Here is an 18,721-nt window from a genome sequence, read left to right as displayed (position 1 = left end):
TTCCCGTTCCTCCGCCTGGTCTCCCCCTCCACTCGCGATCACTTGGTCGGCGCCACTGCATCTTGTGTGTGCCGGGCCCGCCCGCACTGCGGGGACAGGCGCGGAGCCGCCCTGGGCGCACGGCGCTCGCCGGCTGTGGTCTGGGACGCGCGGGCGGGCGGAATGGCGCGACTCCGGAGCTGTTAGCGCGGCGGCGGGCACCGCGGGAAAGCCATGGCCCGGCGGCGGCGCCGCGCCTGCATCGCCCTCTTCCTGGTGCTGCTCTTCGCCTTCGGCACGCTCATGGGGCTGCGCACGCTCAAGGCCCCGGACGGGCTGCCGGCGCTGGGCCCAGGCCCGGAACTAGCACCGTTCGAGAGGCGTCCCGAGGGGAACCCCGCGCCCGCCCGCGCCCCGGCTGCCCCCGCCGCGCCGCCGCCGCCCCCGCCGCGCACCGCCGCCCCGCGCGCCTCGCTGGGCCCGGCCGAGGCCGATCCTGCGCCCAGGCAGAGCCTGCGCGTCTACTCCGATCTGCATGCTTTTTACTATTCGTGGTACGGGAGCCCGCGGCGCGAGGGCCACTATATCCACTGGGACCATGTCATGGTGCCGCACTGGGACCCCAAGATCTCGGCCAGTTACCCGCGTGGCCGCCACAGCCCTCCAGATGACTTGGGCTCCAGCTTCTACCCGGAGCTGGGGCCTTACAGCTCGCGGGACCCCGACGTGCTACGAGAGCACATGACCCAGCTCAAAGAAGCTGCCATTGGTGAGCCCCTGCGTTCCCTTGGCCAGTCTGTCCCCCAGCTTCGCCCTTCCTCCTTGAACCACAGTTCTTGATGTCCCGCCACAGGGTCCCTGGTCCCACTCTCCCGCCACGCTGTCCTTGTAACCCTTCCCTCCCACTCTTATCCCGGGCCCACTACACACTACCGCCCCTTCCAATTTTCCACTACCTTCTGGGCCTGTCTGACCCTCAACAACCCCAGGACCCTTCCATAGGGTTGTTGGGGGTGTGTGCAGCAGAGCTATCCTGAGGCAGGTACGGTAAAAAGAGCAGCTGTAAGTCTGTTCCAGGTTTTAGGAGAGTGAGGCCTGGGGGTCCCAGCCCTTCAGGGGCGGCCCATCTAGCTGGGCTGAGGGGTGGACACAACACAGGATTTTTTCATCAAGTGCTCAGCCAGCAGAGGCTCTGGAGAACCTTGCACATTACAGGCTGGGGTGGGGGAGGAGGTTCATTTAGTTTAGATTTTGTCACCGAATTCTGCTAACTTTTAAGGATACCTTGTTATGCCTTGATGTGGTTTATAAATAGGAAGGAGAGCCACTAGGTGAGGATTCAGGTTTAGTGGTGCGTGCCAGAATCGTAGCGGTTGGGAGGGTGAGACAGGATTCCCAGTTTGAAGCTAGCCAACTATGCAGCCAGGCTACACAATGGGAAGGTATCTCCAAAATAATAAATGAGCAAACGCATAAACAAATAAGGAGGGGTATGGGACATATACAAAGATAATTAGGATGTGGGCTATTCTGTCCAGGCTTACTTTCAAGACAGGCAGTCACTCAAGGCAAGACCTCTCGCCCATAGGAAGCATGAGCATAAGACTTCTCTTCAGGTAGGACCTCAGAGGTAGGGCTGTGGCTTCCAGATCAGCGTGGCATGGCCACTCTTTCCCCTTCTGTCTGCTACTTGATGAAGCACTCCCTAAGCCTGGCTCCTTTGGCGTCAGCACTTCAGCACTGCTGGAGTGGACAGCTCCAAGGCCAGCTGAGCTCTGGGCCTCGGATCTGTCCCTAGGAACCTGGCAGGCTCCTGGCTCGAGGTTTTCAGGAAGCATGCAGTTGGAAATTATTTCTGATAAGAAAATCTCTGCGGAGAGGGGAGGTGGCGCACTGTGTGCCACTGAAGAGGTTTCTGTATTATTCAGGAGTTTTGGTTCTCTCCTGGTATCCACCTGGCATGGCTGATGATAATGGAGAACCCACAGATGACCTGGTACCTGCCATTCTGGACACTGCCCATCAGTACAACATCCAGGTGGGTTCTCTCATTCTGGAAAATGCCCTTTCTTCTCCTCCCTCCCCCTTCCCCTACTCCTCTTCTGGAATTTCTCATAGTTTGTATCTTCCTGGCTGTCCTGGAACTTGTTCTGTAGACCAGGCTGGCCTCCAACTCAGAGATTCACCTGCCTCTGCCTTCCAAGTGCTGGAATTAAAGACTTGTGCCACCACTGCAATGCTGAGAATGCCCCTTCTCTGCCATAAGGTTGGTGTGGGTGGCTAGGGATGACAGACACATAGTGAGTGTCCCGTACTGGAAGAGGGTCTAGGAGGCTGTGCCTATGTCAGCTGTTACCATCTTTAGTTTTGAGAAAACTAAACAGGGGACAAATGGAAGACTATCTAAGTATCACTTTCTAATATTGACCTCTATTTTAAAAATTTTGCATGTGTTTCTCTCTGTGTGAATATGTGCAGGTGAGTGCAGAGGCCAGAGCCATTAGATCCCCACGGAGCTAGCTGTGAATCACCCGATGTGTGTGCTAGGAACTCAGGTCCTTTGGGAGAGCAGCCAGTGCGTTTAACCGCTGAGCCGTCTCTCCAGCTCCTTCACTTTTATTAAGTAATACAGGCTAGGCTGGAGAGCCTGATCTTGGATCCTGGGCAGGCAAGAACCAAATGGACCGGCAGACAGAACTCTAGACTCCACTCCATAGCGCGGAGGACAGTGCTGAGCTTCCATAAGCAGGTTCGCTTTTGAGTGGAAGGATATGCGTATGGCCATTTTCCTCAAACACATCAATAGAGGACGTCAGTGATGCTTTTGTGGTGAATGACCGAGAAGCCCCCTCCCTTCAAGGTCACCTCTGGCAGGTTTAACCGATCTTGGCACACTTTCCATTGGCAGAGAGTAGGCACACGTCTCGTTGTGCTCATGACTGGAGCTGACAGAGATGGAAACCTGGATGCCATCCTGCAACTACCCAGAATGATTCCTGGCTTCCCTGCCGTGTGACATGGACACATCTCTACCCTTCGTTTTTGATCTGAAGGGCAGTGACAAGCTTTATTGAGCCAATCCTTGCCAAGCATTCCTGCATTCAGCCCCTCCTACAAGCCAGGGCTGGGGGCATTAAGCTGTATGTGTTGTGTTCCAGAATATTCATGACCTCCAACTCCTCTGTTTGTGGCAGGTGGCCTTCCATATCCAACCCTACAAGGGCCGGGATGACATCACTGTCCACGACAACATCAAGTACATCATTGACACGTAAGATGGGGGAATCTAGAAGGAAGTAGGGACAGAAGGGATGGAGGGCCAGGCCAGGCAGTACAAGGCTGGAATACATGTGTCCCAAGCAGTTGTTTCCCAGTGAGGGTGCTGGGTTGAGTCAGGTAGCTGAGTTTCAGGTCTGGTTCTGAGAACATAACTGAATCTTTAGTATCCAAGTGTTTCATACATGCTTGTACATATTCACTAAAATACTGTCCAATGCCCACAGGTATAGCTATTGTCTTTAGCAAAGTTTCTGGCTTGGTACTTATAATCTAGTGGTTGGGGGTGCAGCAGAGCTCCCCAACCAAGAAGTGAGAAACCACAGTAATATGTAGTATGAAAAAATAAATAAAAACAACAAAAAGCAAAGGGAAGTTTTGTGTTAAAAATGTGCCCCAAAAGGCCTTCTGTCCCAGCCTTCAAGGAATTACTCTAAAATGGTGATGTGTGCTTCTCTGAGAGGATAGGTTATGACCTGACATCTGAGAAGCTGACTCTTGCTTTCTGTGTGAGCATACAGTTCGTTGGCCGTCTGCCAGCTGCGAGAGAGCCCTCACCAAGGACCAACCTTGATAGATACTTTGATCTTGGACTTCCCAGCGCCTAGAGCTGAGATATAAATGTGGTTGTTAAGCTGCAGGGAATGAGTGGGCCTAGTTTAGGCTGGCCTGGAGCTCTTTCTGTCCCTGAGCTTGACCCTGATCCTTTCTGCTGTTGTTGATCTGAAGCTTCGCAAGTGCTGGGACTGCAGGCATGCGACATCAGGCCAGAGGCCCTGGACTCAGTAGACTCAATCCCCAATGTTTTAAAAAAAAAAGGTTTTATTTTTTTATAATATGCATATGTGTGTCTGTGTGTGCCCAGAGGCCAGATGAGGACGCGGGGGCTACAAGCTTATTACAACTTGCTTTGATTGTAGGTGCTGGGAACAGAACTCAGATTCCGGGGGCACAGCGATTACTTTTAATTTCAAGCCATTTCTAGCATAATGGTTCTTTTAAAACGCATATTTAAAGTAATTTAAAAAGTCATATTTGCCTCAAAAAACAAACAAACAAACAAAATCGTATTTGCCCTCTCCACTCCTCCCAGATCTATCCCCCATCCTTGTCCTGTTTTTTTAAATGTCTGCTCTGGCCAGGCATGATGGCACAAGCCTTTAATCACAGCAATTAGGAGGTAGAGGCAGGTGAATTTCTTTTTCTTTTTTTCTTTTTGGTTTTTCGAGACAGGGTTTCTCTGTATAGCCCTGGCCCTCCTGGAATTCACCAGGCTGGCCTAGAACTCAGAAATCCGCTTGCCTCTGCCTCCCGAATGCTGGGATTAAAGGCGTGCGCCACCACGCCTGGCTAGGCAGGCGAATTTCTTAGTTCGGGGTTAGCCTGGTCTATTTAATGAGCTCCAGGCAACACAAGACCCTGTATCAAATAAAATATTGATGATGATGTTAGATCTGCAAAAATCTGGAGAAAGGAGAAAATGCCAGGCAGAGAGAACTAGCATGTGGAATGTGCTAAGATGAGACAAGCTCACATGAAGCTTAACAGAAGGGCCAGTTAGGCAGTGGAATCTAATGTGTAGTAGCTGAAAATAGGTCAGGTCAGACCAGAAACGGGAATCCCTACAGGCCATGGTAAGATTATATCCTACAGGAAGGCAGGAATAAAGGCTAGATGCCAATTAGGAGATTGTTGCTGAAATTCTGATGAAGATGGTGGGCAGGCTGGGGAGAAGATGGGCTTCGGGAAGGGGGCACGGTGCTGAGAAGGGAGGCAGGCTAATACTTGAATGCATAGACAGGTTCAATATGTAACCTGCTGGATTCCAGAGTGCTGTGAGCTAATCTTACCACAACCAACCTAAGCCTCTCCCTCCTGCTCCTCAGGTATGGCTCCCACGGTGCATTCTACCGTTACAAGAATAGCATGGGCAAGAGCCTCCCACTCTTTTATATCTACGACTCCTATCTGACATCCCCTGAGGCCTGGGCCCACCTCCTGACACAAAATGGGCCTCACTCTATCCGCAACACTCCCTATGATGGGGTCTTCATAGCTCTGCTCGTGGAGGAGAGCCACACCCACGACATCCTCGCGGCAGGATTCGACGGAATGTACACCTACTTTGCCTCCAATGGCTTCTCCTTTGGCTCTTCCCATCAGAACTGGAAAGCTGTGAAGAACTTCTGTGATACCAACAACCTGATGTTCATCCCTAGCGTGGGGCCTGGGTACATTGATACCAGCATCCGGCCCTGGAACAACCACAATACTCGGAACCGGGTCAATGGCAAGTACTATGAGACAGCCCTGCAGGCAGCCCTGACTGTGAGGCCCGAGATAGTCTCTATCACCTCCTTCAATGAGTGGCACGAGGGCACACAGATTGAGAAAGCTGTCCCCAAGACGACGCCAACTCGCCTGTATCTGGACTACCTGCCTCACCAGTCCAGCCTGTATTTAGAGCTGACCCGCCGCTGGGCAGAGCACTTCATCAAGGAAAAGGAGCAATGGCTGATGTGAGGGACTCTCACGCAAACAAACCTTAACAGATCACCAAACTGGTTCAGTTGGGGATATAGGCACTCGCTAGTCCCAAGTAGCAACTGGGAGCTCGTGGGTGGACCAGCTGGCTCATGCAGAACAGAGCCTGGCACCTGGACTGGCGGTGCTGGGAAGCAAGACATGATGAAGCAGGAGGGGGCAAGTGGCTGCAATGGCTTAAGGAACCTCCAGGTCCCTCAGCTTTCAGCTGAGGCAGGTAGTTGTATGGAGTTGCGCAAGCCGCCATGCTTAGGAGGGTCTCAGGGTTCTAAGCTAGCATGCACCTTACTTCCCTTGGACAGCCACCTTCCCACATCTTGCTGAACACAGGGAACCACATCTGACACTTCTAAGAGGACTTTAAGGTCCTTCCAGTAGACTCCTGTGCCCCATTATCAGGAACACTGAGCACCCATACTAAGCACCTATTGCCTGTCAGGTGCTGGGGAATTTGAGCAAGGTTTCCTTCCCAAAGCTTACAGGATCCTGCTTTTGGTATAACTGTAGCTAGCACCTCGGCTGTTTTCGCTCTTTGCAGCTACACCCAGGCCTGGGAGTTCAGCTATTTTTTCCTCCAAGATAATACCTCTGTGACCCGGAGCCTTTCCCAGATGAACGTTTAGCTGCAGAGAGGACTAGGTCACTCCTTTTAGCTGCCTAGGCCGGGGAGGCCACTCACTAGGGCCACTTTCAGTGCTACTGTGATTTGTATTAAGTATGAAATGGTGTATGCCAGTACACATTCCTCTTCCAGTTCTCCTAAGTGCTGACCACTAGGTCAGTCTGGGACACATCAGTGTATGGCTAGGCTGGCTAGCTTTAGCACAGTGGAGATGGATCTGCTTATAAGACTAGTTTACATAAGATTTCTAGGGAGTTAACGAGCCAGTGCTTACTCACAAATAAACTAATGCTACTTGCAAGGATCCTTGGTAAAGTAAAACCTGATGAATATTTTCAGCAAGATTCTTGAAAAGGAAATGTTCACTAGACCCTTCTGGACTGGTTTACAGGCTAAAGCTGAGCCTTTAACTCTGGGAAATGGCTGCAGATGGAGGAGGTGAAATACTGGTCACTGCAAGGACAACCAGCCCAGTCACCGACACTTAACCCCCGAGACAGATCAGCTGGGCTGACCACCCAGCTTGCAGCTTAGTTGAAAGGGCTGGATTTAACCCTGCATATATATTGTGGATACAGCAAGGCAGCAGGAAGGAGCAAGCACCCTCAGATTTTCTGAAGACTAATCTACATCAACAGCCATAATGCACACATATATCTTGACTGAGAAATCCTACTCTAAGGAAATAACTCAAAAGAAAAATAAACCATTTACAACTGTTTGTAGAAGCAATATTTAATAACAACAAAAGAAAATACAGTTCAAATACCCCAAAATAATTATGTAAATACTTGGTAGACATATGAACAAGGATAAAAGGCTTCTGCATAAACAAAGAAGCTAAATAAATTACACATAAAACTATACCAATAAATTAGAAAGTCACCGGCTGAAAAAAGTCAAGATTTTATTTTTCAATATTTCACTTGGGACCCCTAGAATAATTTCCCCAATAACCACTCCCCTGTACCCAGACAGCTTTGCCCTCGGCTCCTAGACTTTGCTGCGTTGGTCCTAAGACTTCTATTCTAGACTGCATTAGTGCTTCTGGCTGGTTTGACATCAAATGTCACTGTTCCCCAGAAAGCAGCTTTTAATGCATTCTAATTCTGTACTCAAGTTACTTAAAGGGGGTGGGGGTGAGAGGGGGCACTTAAAATAATAAGGCCACTCTAAGAACATCCTTCCCTCCATTTAATTCTTGGCTGACAAATAAATGTACAGAATAAATAAATATAACCTTCCCCCGGGGACAAGGCTCACCCTGCAGCTTCTGGCTGGCCTACAGGATTCAGAGCCAAGGATGCTGCCTAAAAAGCTAGGCTATAGATGTAGGAACCTCAGGCAGTGAGGCTTTGCCATCCAGTAGCAGACACATAGTATCCAGCATGGTCCTTGGGTCCTCCCAAGTTTCATGAACAGGACCCCTGTGAAGGGAGCAGCCCATATTTCTGCTGGAGGATCGATGTAGTGTTTTCCAGGGCACTGAGGAAGATAGAAGGTAGTTAAGAGTTTGACTTCTCAGAAGATGGAGTACACCAAAGTCTGAGTAGCCTAATTCTAATTACTGTCCCACTGTTAAACAAACTTGATGAATCTTAAAAAGCCAGCTATACCAGCAAATTTAGTCCCAGCCCACTTAACACCTCTCTGTGGCAGCCCTTAGTGGTCCCTTTAAAATGGTAATGAAGATATGCACTTTTTTGGTTAAGTTTTTGTTATTTTTGCTTTCAAGACAGGGTTTCTATGTGTAGCCCTGGTGTCCTGGAATTGCTTTGTAGACCAGGCTAGCCTTGAACTCACAAGAGATCTGCCTGCCTCTGTCTCTTAAGTGCTGAGATTAACGGCGTGAATTAACACTGCCTGGAGAAAACCTGCACTTTAAATCTTCTCTTTTCTCCAACCTCCCTCACATTCCCCAGAGGCACAGGAAAGATACTTACCAGCCTGGGCGAATAATGCCAAACTTTCCAGGCACAGATAAGTCAACCACAGTAGAGCCGAGGCGACACTCAGGGCTCTGACTATCCCCAATTGGCCCCCCATCAATGACAAGGGACAAATGAGGCCAGAGGTCTTGGAACTCCTGAAAAGAAAGAAGGTTAGGGCACAGCTGAATTATCATCCTGAATACACAGCTCACATTTAAATATAATTATCTTCCTTTAAGCAGCATAGAAACCTCTTAGTACCGTCAGCTAAGTCAAGGGCACAATTAACACCAGGATCTGATATGTACCACGTCTGAAGCCTCCTTAGGTATGCACTCCTTAAAGAAAACCTTAATGCAATAAGAGGAATTCCAAGTACTGCAGGGATGGGGGAGGCTTAGGTCCAAAAAGTGGCGTGCTGGGTATGAGCCAGTCTTTCCGTATCTGTGTGATGCATGTAAATTACTTCACTCAGGCCCCTAAAGCAAAGCTCTAGCAGCCTGATCCTAGACCTCAGTGGAAGTTAAGAACTGTATAAACACATGCCACCAGCACTCAGCCCCTAGGCTACAGGGTGTACTGTTAACAGAGCTTGATTTCTTCTGGCCCCAGTAAAGAGTCTTCAATGCAGTTAGGCAGGGAACCAGCTATAAATCAAGCAATGACTGTGCTGGTCTAGGGCCGCTGACAAGGTAAAAACTTACTCCTCCTCTGGGAAGATTCCCACCCACGTCCACAGTGTATAGCTACCCGGAGCAACTAAAGCAGATACTACATTTCCAATGTCCCCAGGTCTGGCATAGAAAACCCCAGCACTTTACTGCAGCTAATGTTAAGTGTTGGAAGAACAGAACAAAGCTCCTTTGCCTGTTCATTTGTCCTAAACTACACAGCCAACACAGGATTACAATGATCTTATCTCAGGCCTATCTGGCAGGCAAAAATAAAATAAGGTCAGGAGTCAAAAATTAGGTGAGGCCAGGTGTGCTGGTACAGATGCAAAACTGGGGAGGCCCAAGGGTCCTGACTGTGAGTTCTAGGCCAGCCTGGGAGACAGAGTGGATCCTGTCCCAAACAGAAACATGCCCCCTCCAAAAAGAAAGAATTCAGAGAGAACTGGCAATTAGTTGGGACTGTCATTTAATGACCATGTGACAGAACAGCGAACTAATGTTTCAAAGCCCCAAATTTTTCTCAGCATGGTTGTCAAGTCTCTGACAACCACTTCCCTCACAAAGCTGTCTGTATTTCCTATAATCTGTTCTTTTTCTTTGAGACAGAGTCTCTCTATGAACTCATTCTGTAAACTCAGAGGGCCTGGAACTCCGCAATCAGACTGCTTCTGTCTCCTGAGTGCTGGGATTAAAGATGCTCACCACCACTCCGACATCTTTTCTATTATCATCGATACAAAAAACCACACCTGCTCTCCCTTGGCCTATCAAGATAAAACAATTCCAACACTTTCTAAAGAAAAATAAGTAAAGCTCCCAGGGGCAAAGAGATGGCTCGGCAGTCAAGAGCATTGACTGCTCTTGTAGAGGACCAAGGTTCAATTCCCAGCACCTACACAGCAGCTCATAACTGTCTACAACTCCATGGTCGGGAGATCTGACACCATCACCAACTCCATGGTCGGGAGATCTGACACCATCACCTAGACACACACACACACACACACACACACACACACACACACACACACGCGCGCGCGCGCAAAACAGCAATGTACATAAAATAAAAATAAATCATTAAAAAAAAGTAAGTGTCCCTAAATAACTAAGGCTGACTGAGATTTTCTTACCCTAGCCTCCTTGTCCTGGCCTTACAAGTACACCACCTGCCCCCTTCCAAGATTCATTCGGATACCCTCCTCTAACCAACACCAAATGGGTAACCTTCTCACCCATGCACCAAAGGCCCAAATTTCTGCCAGGCAATCCCATTACAGTGTTAGCCTTGTTGATTTTAAGGAAACAGCAGTTTAACCTGCTGGGGCCAATTCTCACCTCAACACTCAGAGAACTGGCCTGGGAGCTGAGGTTGGCACTAGTGAGTGCAAGTGGTCCCCCAAACATCTGGGCCAAGTCCAGCATGAAGGCATGGTCAGGAATCCGGATGCCAACAAGCTGGGAAGCAAGAAAAGAGAACGTGAGGAAGACATCGAGGGCTTGCAAGCGTCTGATTTAGATCGCAGGAAAAGGGAAAACTCTTGACTCACACGAGTAAAGGGGTTCAGGTCTTTGTTGAGCTCCTCGGAGCGCTCCATCACCAGGGTCACAGGGCCTGGGAACAGGTCTTCCAGGAGCTCCCTAGGTACTCTCACCTGACAGTACCTGCAGGCAAAGGAGCACAAATCCTCTCCAAATCACCCTGATGGACCTTTCCTGGGGACTTAAGGCAGATGCTGGAGAGGGGTCCCCTTCGCGTGTATAATGAACGAGATCTACCTGACTCTCTACTCCCTCTTCCTCGGAGTTCTGGCAGAAGACAGACTCCACAGAGTACCCTGGGCTTTAAGTCTATCCGCCTGTCTTGGGGGACAAAACCACAGCGCCGTGGCACGTGGATACAATCTCAATCCGTTTAATCATCTGGAAGGCGTTACCCCGAAACGGGCCTCCCCTCCGCCCATCACAAGGGCACCGGGAGAAGAGTGCCATGCTCGCCTAACTCAGCTTCTCGACCGACTGTCTAGAGCGGATCTTGGCGAGCCGTCAGCGCTCCCGACCAATCTCCAGTTCCGGATTCCTCCTCGGGGAGCAAGGACAAGCCCCTCCCGCGCTCGGCGGACGCCGCGGTCTCCCGAGGCTGTCACCGGAAACCCCTCCCGCGGGGCCGCCCCCAGCGGGGCCGCCTCACCTGTAGACGTCGGCCACGCGGCCCAGGCACACGGCCAGCGGCTTGGCCTCGCTGCGGCCTTTGAGGCGGTACACGCAACTCAGGGCCGCCGAGCTGCTCGCCGAGCAGGCCAGGCCGTAGAGCGTGTCGGTCGGGACCGCCACCACGGCGCCGGCGCGCAGCTCGGCCACGGCGGCCCGCAGCGCCTCGGTCCAGCCGGAGCGCTCGGGGCTCGCGGCTTCCACGGGCTCGCTCTCCGGAAGCCGCAGCAGCCGGGCCCCCGGCAGCGCCGGAGCGGGCTCAGGAGGGCGTAGGAGGCGGCAGCCGCGGCCAGAACTAGCCGGCCCGTCGCTCAACCCCATGCCGGCCGCCACGGCGGCCCTCAGCCCCGCGCACGGACGCGCCGTAGACATCCGTGCCGAGCCGCTTCCGGGAGGAAGTGACGCACGGACGCAACTTCCGGCCCGCGAGGCTCGGCCCCGCCTCCGCTCCCGGCCGCTTAAAGGGACCGCGACCCCCAGGCGACTTGAAGGAGAACGGTGGGGACGGGGCGGGGCTCGGCTTAGCGGACTCCTCGCGCGGCGCGGGGGGCGGACTGCGGAGGGGTGGTGAGCGGGTGGCACGGGCGGCGATGGAGTGGGGTCCCGGCGCAGGCTGGTCACGGGGGTGAGAGCGGGCCGGCGGGGCGGTGGGTTGGGGCCGCGACCTCGCGCCGCCTAGCGCCGGGCCCTGACGCCGTCTCTCTCCCGGGCAGGGAGGCTGCCGGCGTGGACCGTGGGAAGGCGGGGTTGGGGCTCGGCGGGAGGCCACCCCCGCAGCCGCCCCGAGATGAACGCGCCCAGCAGCTGCTGGACGCCGTGGAGCAGCGGCAGCGGCAGCTTCTGGACACCATCGCCGCCTGTGAGGAGATGCTGCGGCAGCTGGGCCGCCGGCGCCCAGAACCGGCTGGTGGCGGGGTCAGTGCCCAGTGCCCTCTCCGGGCTGGACCTGGGGAGGTGGGCGCTTCCCACTCACTGCACTGGTCTAGCTCGCGCTCCCCACCCCCACCCCGCTCCAAAGGAGGCAGGTGGAAGAGCATCCCCACCGCTTAACTTCCTTTGATCTGAGCGAGGTTTTGAAAAAGCATGGTACTGTCGAGATGCCAAGTGGCCTTATTCTTGTGGGGCCTAACTTAAGGCCTTTCCTCCGGGCTCATCCCCCCTCCCCCCTTTTCTGTTCCAACTAGAACGGTTCAGCCAAGTCTGGAGCGCCGCCCCAGCCATCTGTATCGGCCAGAGGTGGCCTTCCAAAGGATGCTGGCGATGGAGCCTCGGAGTCTTGATCATACCCTAGCCGGGCACCCTGACTTCTGTCCCTTTCCAGGGCCAGTGGCTGGACTGTGACCAACTCCCTTCACTAAAAGGGGCCAGTCTTCACGGGCAGTTGCTGGTACTTGGCCCTCAGCCTGGGATGGCAACTCTACTAGCAGCTGGGTTCACTCCCACGTCGTCCTGGCTGAAGGCAGTACTGTGCTTTGAAATGGAGCCAACAAACATCCAGTCTTGAGTACTCGGATTCAGGAAGCCAGCAGTGCTGGCCAGAGTGGTCTGGCCTGCTTTGGGGGTTCCAGGTGGTATTACATGTTCATTTCATGCTTTGGGGGCTCTCAGCCCCACAAAACACTTGAGCAGAGTCTTGATTAAAAGGAAATCTGCAGACCCTGGTGACTGACCTTTCTTTTCTGTCCCTCCAAGACTTGATGGCTGGGAGTGGGAAGAGAGTGTCAACCAGGGACAGGGATGGGAAGTAATGCCACATGTACTACCAGATTTAAATAAGCATTTAATTAAGATTTCATTAGTATTTAATATTGCTTTTTCAATTCCAAAAAGTTAAATTTTCACTTCATAGCAGATATTTTAAAGTACAATATTAAGTTTATACAAAATGAGCAATTAAGCAAACACTATTATTTCACATTCTTCAAAAATACAAATTCGTATTTATTCTTTTTAGGGGTTGGAGGTTTCTTCCTTTGGAAGTACTGAACCTGTAACGTTTTCATATCGCTCAGTGGAAGTCCGTTGTTCCCATGTTTTACATTTAAAATAAACTTGGTACTTTTACATAATTCAAATAAAACTATTTGGGACTTAAAAACTTGTCACCAAGACCACTGGCCAATGATTAGTTTGTGTTAGAAAAGAGTTTGTGGCCTTTTCTGGCTAGATCTGAGCCAGGCAACCAGAAAAGCCCGTTTTCCAGCCACCTTCCCCAAACTGCAACAGGGAATTCCCAGGAAAAGGGACTAGCTACCTGGGACTCCAACCTCAGTGACATTTTCTCCAAAGCACAACCAAAGATGCAGGCTGTTGACTCACACAGCCCTTGGGAAGCCTGAGAACACCCGCGGCAAGGGCGGGCAAGCCCCTGACTTGGCACCTCGAGGGACACGGGGATACTACAATAAACACCCCAGATTTTGGTGGAAAAAAGTTTTATGAAAACATTACCTGTTTAAAAAAAAAAAAAGTAGAAATTGCATTGAATTGAGAAAGTGACATGACATTATCACCTATTTTTGTCCCAGTGAGCCACCACCAAGGAGCAGTGTATGGTTTTTACACGCCAGTTCTAGAAAAAGGTTGTACTATAATATAATTTGACAGATCCAATTAAACTTGCATTTTCAACGCAGACTGAGAAGCCCTCAAGCCGCCAGAACAGTGAGAGATGCCTGGGCTAATGACCAACCTCCCCAAGAGCAGGGGCATAAGAAACAAGATCCAAGAATATGCAAGAAACAGACCAATCAGAAATATGTATGATCCAGTTTTATGGCTCATCCCCTTCTGCCTCAGAGGAGAGATGGACAATTTCCCATCTGTGTCACAGCACAACCACTTGCAAACTTCATCTGTGAAAATCTTGCACTGGCTGGAGTATATTTAAAATGCCTCTACAGTTGGGAATTTAAGAGTAAGTGGGAGCCGGTGAGGGAGGTCATTAACGGCTTCCTAAATGGATTTGATGAAGCGTGGAAGTCATTCTGCTTTTGAGCCAACAGAGGTGGTGCAGAGAGCCTTCCGACATATTTCTGATTGGGGCTGTGAAAAAGCTGTAAATTCGCGACAGTAGTGCACTTCCACACACCAACAGTCTCAGTGACACTGGAGACGCTTCCCTTCAATGGATGTGTTTACAAATATGAAAGTCTAAAGGTGCCAGGTTTCTACCTAGGAACAACCGACCCTTCCTTTCAGGAATCATTTTGTTCTGGGGAAGAGGGGAAAGAGCAGGGGACGGCGGAGAAGCAGTTGAAAAGGGGCCTCAACAGTCAGAAGAAAACAGCTGCAGCAGTTCCTTGGAGGGCCTGAGGGGGGCGCCCCGGACACACAGGAAGGCTTGCATAGATTGAGCAGCTGCTGAGATGCTGATAGTGGTTCCCTGTGGCCAGCTTCAGCACAGGGCTGATGGAGCAGAAGGCCAGGCCAGGGCCACGTGGGATAGCGACTGTCAAGCTACGCATATATTGCACCCAAGTAAGTGCTCTTTTTACACCTCAACTTAACTTTTATTCTGAGCAAAAAATAAAACTTTGGGGAAAGTATATATATGTATATATACATACACAACAGAAATTGCAGCAATTGGGTTAAAGATAAAAGTAACCTAAAGTGCTTTTTATTTTATTATTTAAAATATCAATATGAGGTTCTGCAAATTTGTCCCTCTGGACACATTCAGCATAATACAAAGCCTCAGGCAAAACTCAGGCACCTCCATTACCCCATCAGCCCACTGCCTTGATCCGGAAAACAACCTTTTCCCATCCACTGACTCTGAAAGGGAAGGGGAGTCCCATTGCCTTCTACCTAGAGGGCTCTCCACACCCCAAGCCTCTCCTTGGCATTGTACCATCATCTTATGAACCAAAGTCAACAGAGGACAGTACTCCTGTGGCCAAACTAGTGCTGCCCAAGGGCACTGAGCTCTCTTCTCTCAGCCTTACCCTCCTGCCTGGGAAGGACCACATTTATAAGGCAATTGGGTGGGACCAAGATCACCTGACCACCTCCTAGGTCCATCAGCCCTGCTGCCAACTAGTCTCTTGGAAGAGGCTAAACTGGAGATGCTAGTGGTAACCCAAGTCTCGTCTACAGGGTGACAGTGGTGATGGCTGTCGTGGAAGGAAAGGCTTAATCGACTTGCCAGAATTCACTCTTCTTGGCCTTACCCTAAGGTCATTCCCTGGCGAAACCACTCCATGAAGGGTCTTCGTGGTTCTAGTTTAGCCAGGAGGTTCCCTCTTCTCCAAGGTCCTTAGCATTAGAGGCTGGGCTTGTGGAAAGATGGGGGAAGGACCACTGGTACAAGCATGGCCGAAGCGTCTGTCTACCCTGTTTCACACATTGGCTCTCCACAACCACCAACTGCAAGCAGAGTCCTCACTTTCCAAAACCTCTTAGGTTCTGAGAGTCTCTTGTGTTCTAAAATCACTTAGCTCCTTCACCTAGCAACACTTCAGCCTCAACACTGCTCAAATGTTTCTTCACCATGCCAACTGTGGAGGGTGAAAAGCCAATAACCTAGGAATGGACCATTAAGAGCACAGCCCTAGCAAACCAAGAAGCCATATTTAAACCATTGAAACCTTCCATACATCCTCCCTAGGCTCCTGTTTCCTATGTCAGCTCCCAGGGTGTCATAGGCAGAGTGAGTGGGAGGGCCATTACTACCCCTTGTTACAAGCTCACTTTGGGGGTCCCATTCACTGCTCTCCTCAGAGAAGAGAAACGAGTGAGGGCCCGAGTGCAAAGCTTCCTGTGAGTGCAAGTCCTAGAGACAGCTGAGGACAATCTACACCCAAGCAGCTGGTTCCCAGAAGGACTAACCACGGCGCCAACAGGGGGCTCCTCACACCGTGCAGATTCCTGCTGAGGTCTATGGTTGCCCAAATCCATCAACCTTTTTTGGGTGTGTGTGGGGTGTGGGGGTGTAGAACATCAGAAATTCATACTCCTGGTCCAATCCTGGAATGGGAGATCAGCTGCTTGTACCTGTGCCATTTCTCAATAGTGCTGCCATGACCCTCTTGGCCAATTGTCCCTAAATACCTTGCCTAAAGACAAGGGTCACCATCCTAGCTGGCTCTGAGGAAAGGTCCAGACTGCAGGAGGGCAACCTACACAGCTCTCTGGTTGTCCTGTTGGGGCACCAGACCCTGCTCTTTGCTGGAGACAGACGCCTCCTCCAGTCCCAGACCCAGCTACCTTCTGACCTTGCCAAGCACTGATGGCTACAGTAAACAGCCGAAGGACAGCCACACCCCCATTCTCCTATAGATTGTACTTATGTTTGAAGAGGCAATAACCAGGAGCCAAAGGCAAGGAGATGGGTATAATTTTATACACTAATAAAAAAAAATTCCTGTAACACAACTCAACAAAACATTCCAAATGAGGTAAACTGACTGCAAGCTTCAGGCTTTTTGGTGGAAGGGGTTTGTTTGTTTGTTTTACCCTGAGTAGAATATCATCATTTTAGGTTTTTATTCCTTTTTGTTTAGAGATCACATCTTCCTTTGCACTGTATGAGGCTGTATGCAAATCTAAGAGACATGAGACATGCAGCTGGGAGAGGATAACCAAAGCCTGGCTACAACTGGGTACCAGAATGCCTGCCGACCACCTGCTGCCTCACCATCTAACTCCTTTAGCTCTGCACTTTCTCTGGAAAAGCAGCCCTTCTGCTCTGAGGAAGCAAACATCATCGAAGGCAGGAAGACCCTGGCAGCCACTGGCCAGAAGCCTCTCATTCACTTTAGGATAAAACAGGGCGCTTCCGTAGGAGAGATGAACTTCAAGCCTCAAGCACTAACAAGCACTGAGAGATGGAAAGAGCCAAGAAGGCAAGACTGTGGCTGTGCTAGATAGCTCTAGGGTCTAGCACATTATCAACAGAGCTGTCAACAACTGCCTCGGGGCCCTGCAGAACCACATCTTCCCTCTGGCCAGGAGGCCTGCAGCTGCCCGCTAGGACTAAGCAGGACACAGGGCAGCCCCCTCTGCATCTACCCCAAGCTCCACAGAAACCAAGTGCCAACAACAAAGCAACTCACCCAGTCTAACTCACGCCTGCCCTTGCCACTCCCCGCTTTCATAGAGCGGTGGTCTGGCCCTCCAGGTACTGCCTCGGATTAAACAGACACAGAAGAGAAGCAACACCCGGCAGGCACAGTGGCCTCTCCTGCCCAATCCACAGTGACCCCAGTGCAAATGATGGGCAGTACCAAAGTGATGGAAACCACACCCTTTCATTTAGAACTTTTATGCATACACGTAACCTTAGTTTCCAAGTTCACATAACAATAAGCAAAAGTGACACACAGTGCAGCCAGACAGTTCACTTATAACTTAGCTTTTTTTTTTCTTTTTTTGTTTTTGTTTTTTGTTTTTTCCTCCAAAGATCAGTTCCTTAAAATGGATGTTCCTGGGATACGAGTAAAGAAAATACGTCTGAAAGGTGAGCTTTCAGATGGCAGATTTCTTCATCCTTCCAATTTCTGACCCCATGACGGCAGCATCACAGCCGGTACTTCCTGCTCACCCTGTTCCTGGAGGGGTGTGCGCACAGGCCCTTCCCCTGGAGAAGCTGCCGGCCAGGCTCTTTCCTCTACCCCTGCAGTAGTGCTTCACTGTGAACCGGATTGGACGGGGTGTCCAGGCTCTGGAGGGACAGGAACTCTGACACATCCATGGCACTTAACGTTTCGGAGGGTCTGAGGAGCCTCAGCCTGTCTGCTGTGCTCACAGGAAGAGGGTCCAGCGGAGGGGGGGGGGGGGGGCAGGGATGAGGGAGAAGTCTAGGGTGGCAGCTGCAGGCTGGGCCCATCAGGAGGCTGGGGGTTCGGCTCTGGAGGGGGTGGGGAAGAACATCCCTTTCTCCGGCCGGCCGCCCGCTCCTTCGCAGAGTCCCGGCACGCGCACTGACACTGACAGGCCTCCTCTTGTTTGATGATGATCACAGGAACACTGAGGCCAATCTGCTGAACAGAGCTCCCTGTGAGAGAGGCGAGAGAGACTGCTCTTCAAGTGGCCAGGAACAGGCATGAGGGGCAGGGGAGTAAGGTAAGGACGGGGGGGGGTGGGGGGGGGGGTGGGGGGGGGTGGGACCTGACTGCTGGGAGGCAGGAGTGACAGACAGGAGAGACGCCATGCTTTGGCTTTTGCTATGCTGGTCCGGGTTCTTTCTCAGGGAAAAAGCCTGTGCGGATTCTCCCATCCACGATGATGCTTCCTTCTTAGAAGACTCACCCACATCATCTAGATGCACCCTGTCCTCTGTGCCGCGTCTGCAGCCACAGCAGACGCCACCCTTCTTACTCTGAGCCCTCCCTTTTGCTTAAACTTGCTTGGGGCAGACAGTGCCCGCATCTTTCAAGGACCAATTCGCTCCCTGTTCTCTTCCTGCCCCAGGTGGTGACCCCTGACTAACCACTGGAGGCAGTACTGAGCACCAGGCGCATGCACACAGCATTGCTGCTTGC

General features: G+C 51.3%; 4 protein-coding genes across 8 annotated transcripts in view; 2 read left to right on the top strand and 2 right to left on the bottom strand.

Moving 5' to 3' along the window:
* Positions 1-7,142, top strand: part of Maneal (mannosidase, endo-alpha-like) — a 25,700-nt gene extending 18,558 nt beyond the window's left edge. Inside the window, exons 1-4 of one of the 3 annotated variants that reach the window (NM_001007573.3) lie at positions 210-748; positions 1,908-2,017; positions 3,174-3,250; positions 5,142-7,142. In NM_001007573.3, coding sequence (NP_001007574.1) covers positions 214-748; positions 1,908-2,017; positions 3,174-3,250; positions 5,142-5,778 — 1,359 coding nt within the window. In that variant the 5' untranslated portion in view covers positions 210-213 and the 3' untranslated portion in view covers positions 5,779-7,142. Of the gene's footprint in view, positions 749-1,907; positions 2,018-2,887; positions 3,251-5,141 lie in introns of those variants that run through there. The other 2 variants (XM_030253395.1, XM_030253396.1) reach the window with 2 other exon arrangements.
* Positions 7,139-11,622, bottom strand: Yrdc (yrdC domain containing (E.coli)). The gene is made up of 5 exons (NM_153566.2): positions 11,215-11,622; positions 10,574-10,688; positions 10,362-10,481; positions 8,365-8,507; positions 7,139-7,906 (listed from the first exon to the last, which is right to left on the bottom strand). Exons 1-5 carry the CDS (start codon positions 11,604-11,606, stop codon positions 7,834-7,836), a joined length of 843 nt encoding a protein of 280 aa, NP_705794.2. The 5' UTR covers positions 11,607-11,622; the 3' UTR covers positions 7,139-7,833.
* Positions 11,623-11,650: 28 nt separating this feature from the next.
* On the top strand, positions 11,651-12,896 carry 1110065P20Rik (RIKEN cDNA 1110065P20 gene). 3 transcript variants are annotated; one of them, NM_001142727.1, is made up of 3 exons: positions 11,651-11,732; positions 11,948-12,149; positions 12,419-12,896. In NM_001142727.1, the coding sequence occupies exons 2-3, from the start codon at positions 12,102-12,104 to the stop codon at positions 12,512-12,514; spliced, it is 144 nt and encodes a 47-aa protein (NP_001136199.1). In that variant the 5' UTR covers positions 11,651-11,732; positions 11,948-12,101; the 3' UTR covers positions 12,515-12,896. The 3 variants fall into 3 exon arrangements, with proteins under 3 accessions (NP_001136199.1, XP_011238911.1, NP_001334125.1); XM_011240609.3 differs by lacking the exon at positions 11,651-11,732 and adding an exon at positions 11,764-11,859 and having other exon boundaries at positions 11,948-12,188; positions 12,419-12,895; NM_001347196.1 differs by lacking the exon at positions 11,651-11,732 and adding an exon at positions 11,817-11,859.
* Positions 12,581-18,721, bottom strand: part of Mtf1 (metal response element binding transcription factor 1) — a 47,252-nt gene continuing 41,111 nt past the window's right edge. The window contains exon 11 of the mRNA NM_008636.4: positions 12,581-18,234. Within this exon, the coding sequence (NP_032662.3) occupies positions 18,038-18,234 (197 nt within the window). The 3' untranslated portion in view covers positions 12,581-18,037. The remainder of the gene's footprint in view (positions 18,235-18,721) is intronic.

Source organism: Mus musculus, chromosome 4 (assembly GCF_000001635.26).
Source record: "Mus musculus strain C57BL/6J chromosome 4, GRCm38.p6 C57BL/6J".
Lineage (NCBI taxonomy): Eukaryota > Metazoa > Chordata > Mammalia > Rodentia > Muridae > Mus > Mus musculus.
Note: the sequence above shows the minus strand (reverse complement) of the source record. Positions and strands in the feature narration are given on the sequence as shown.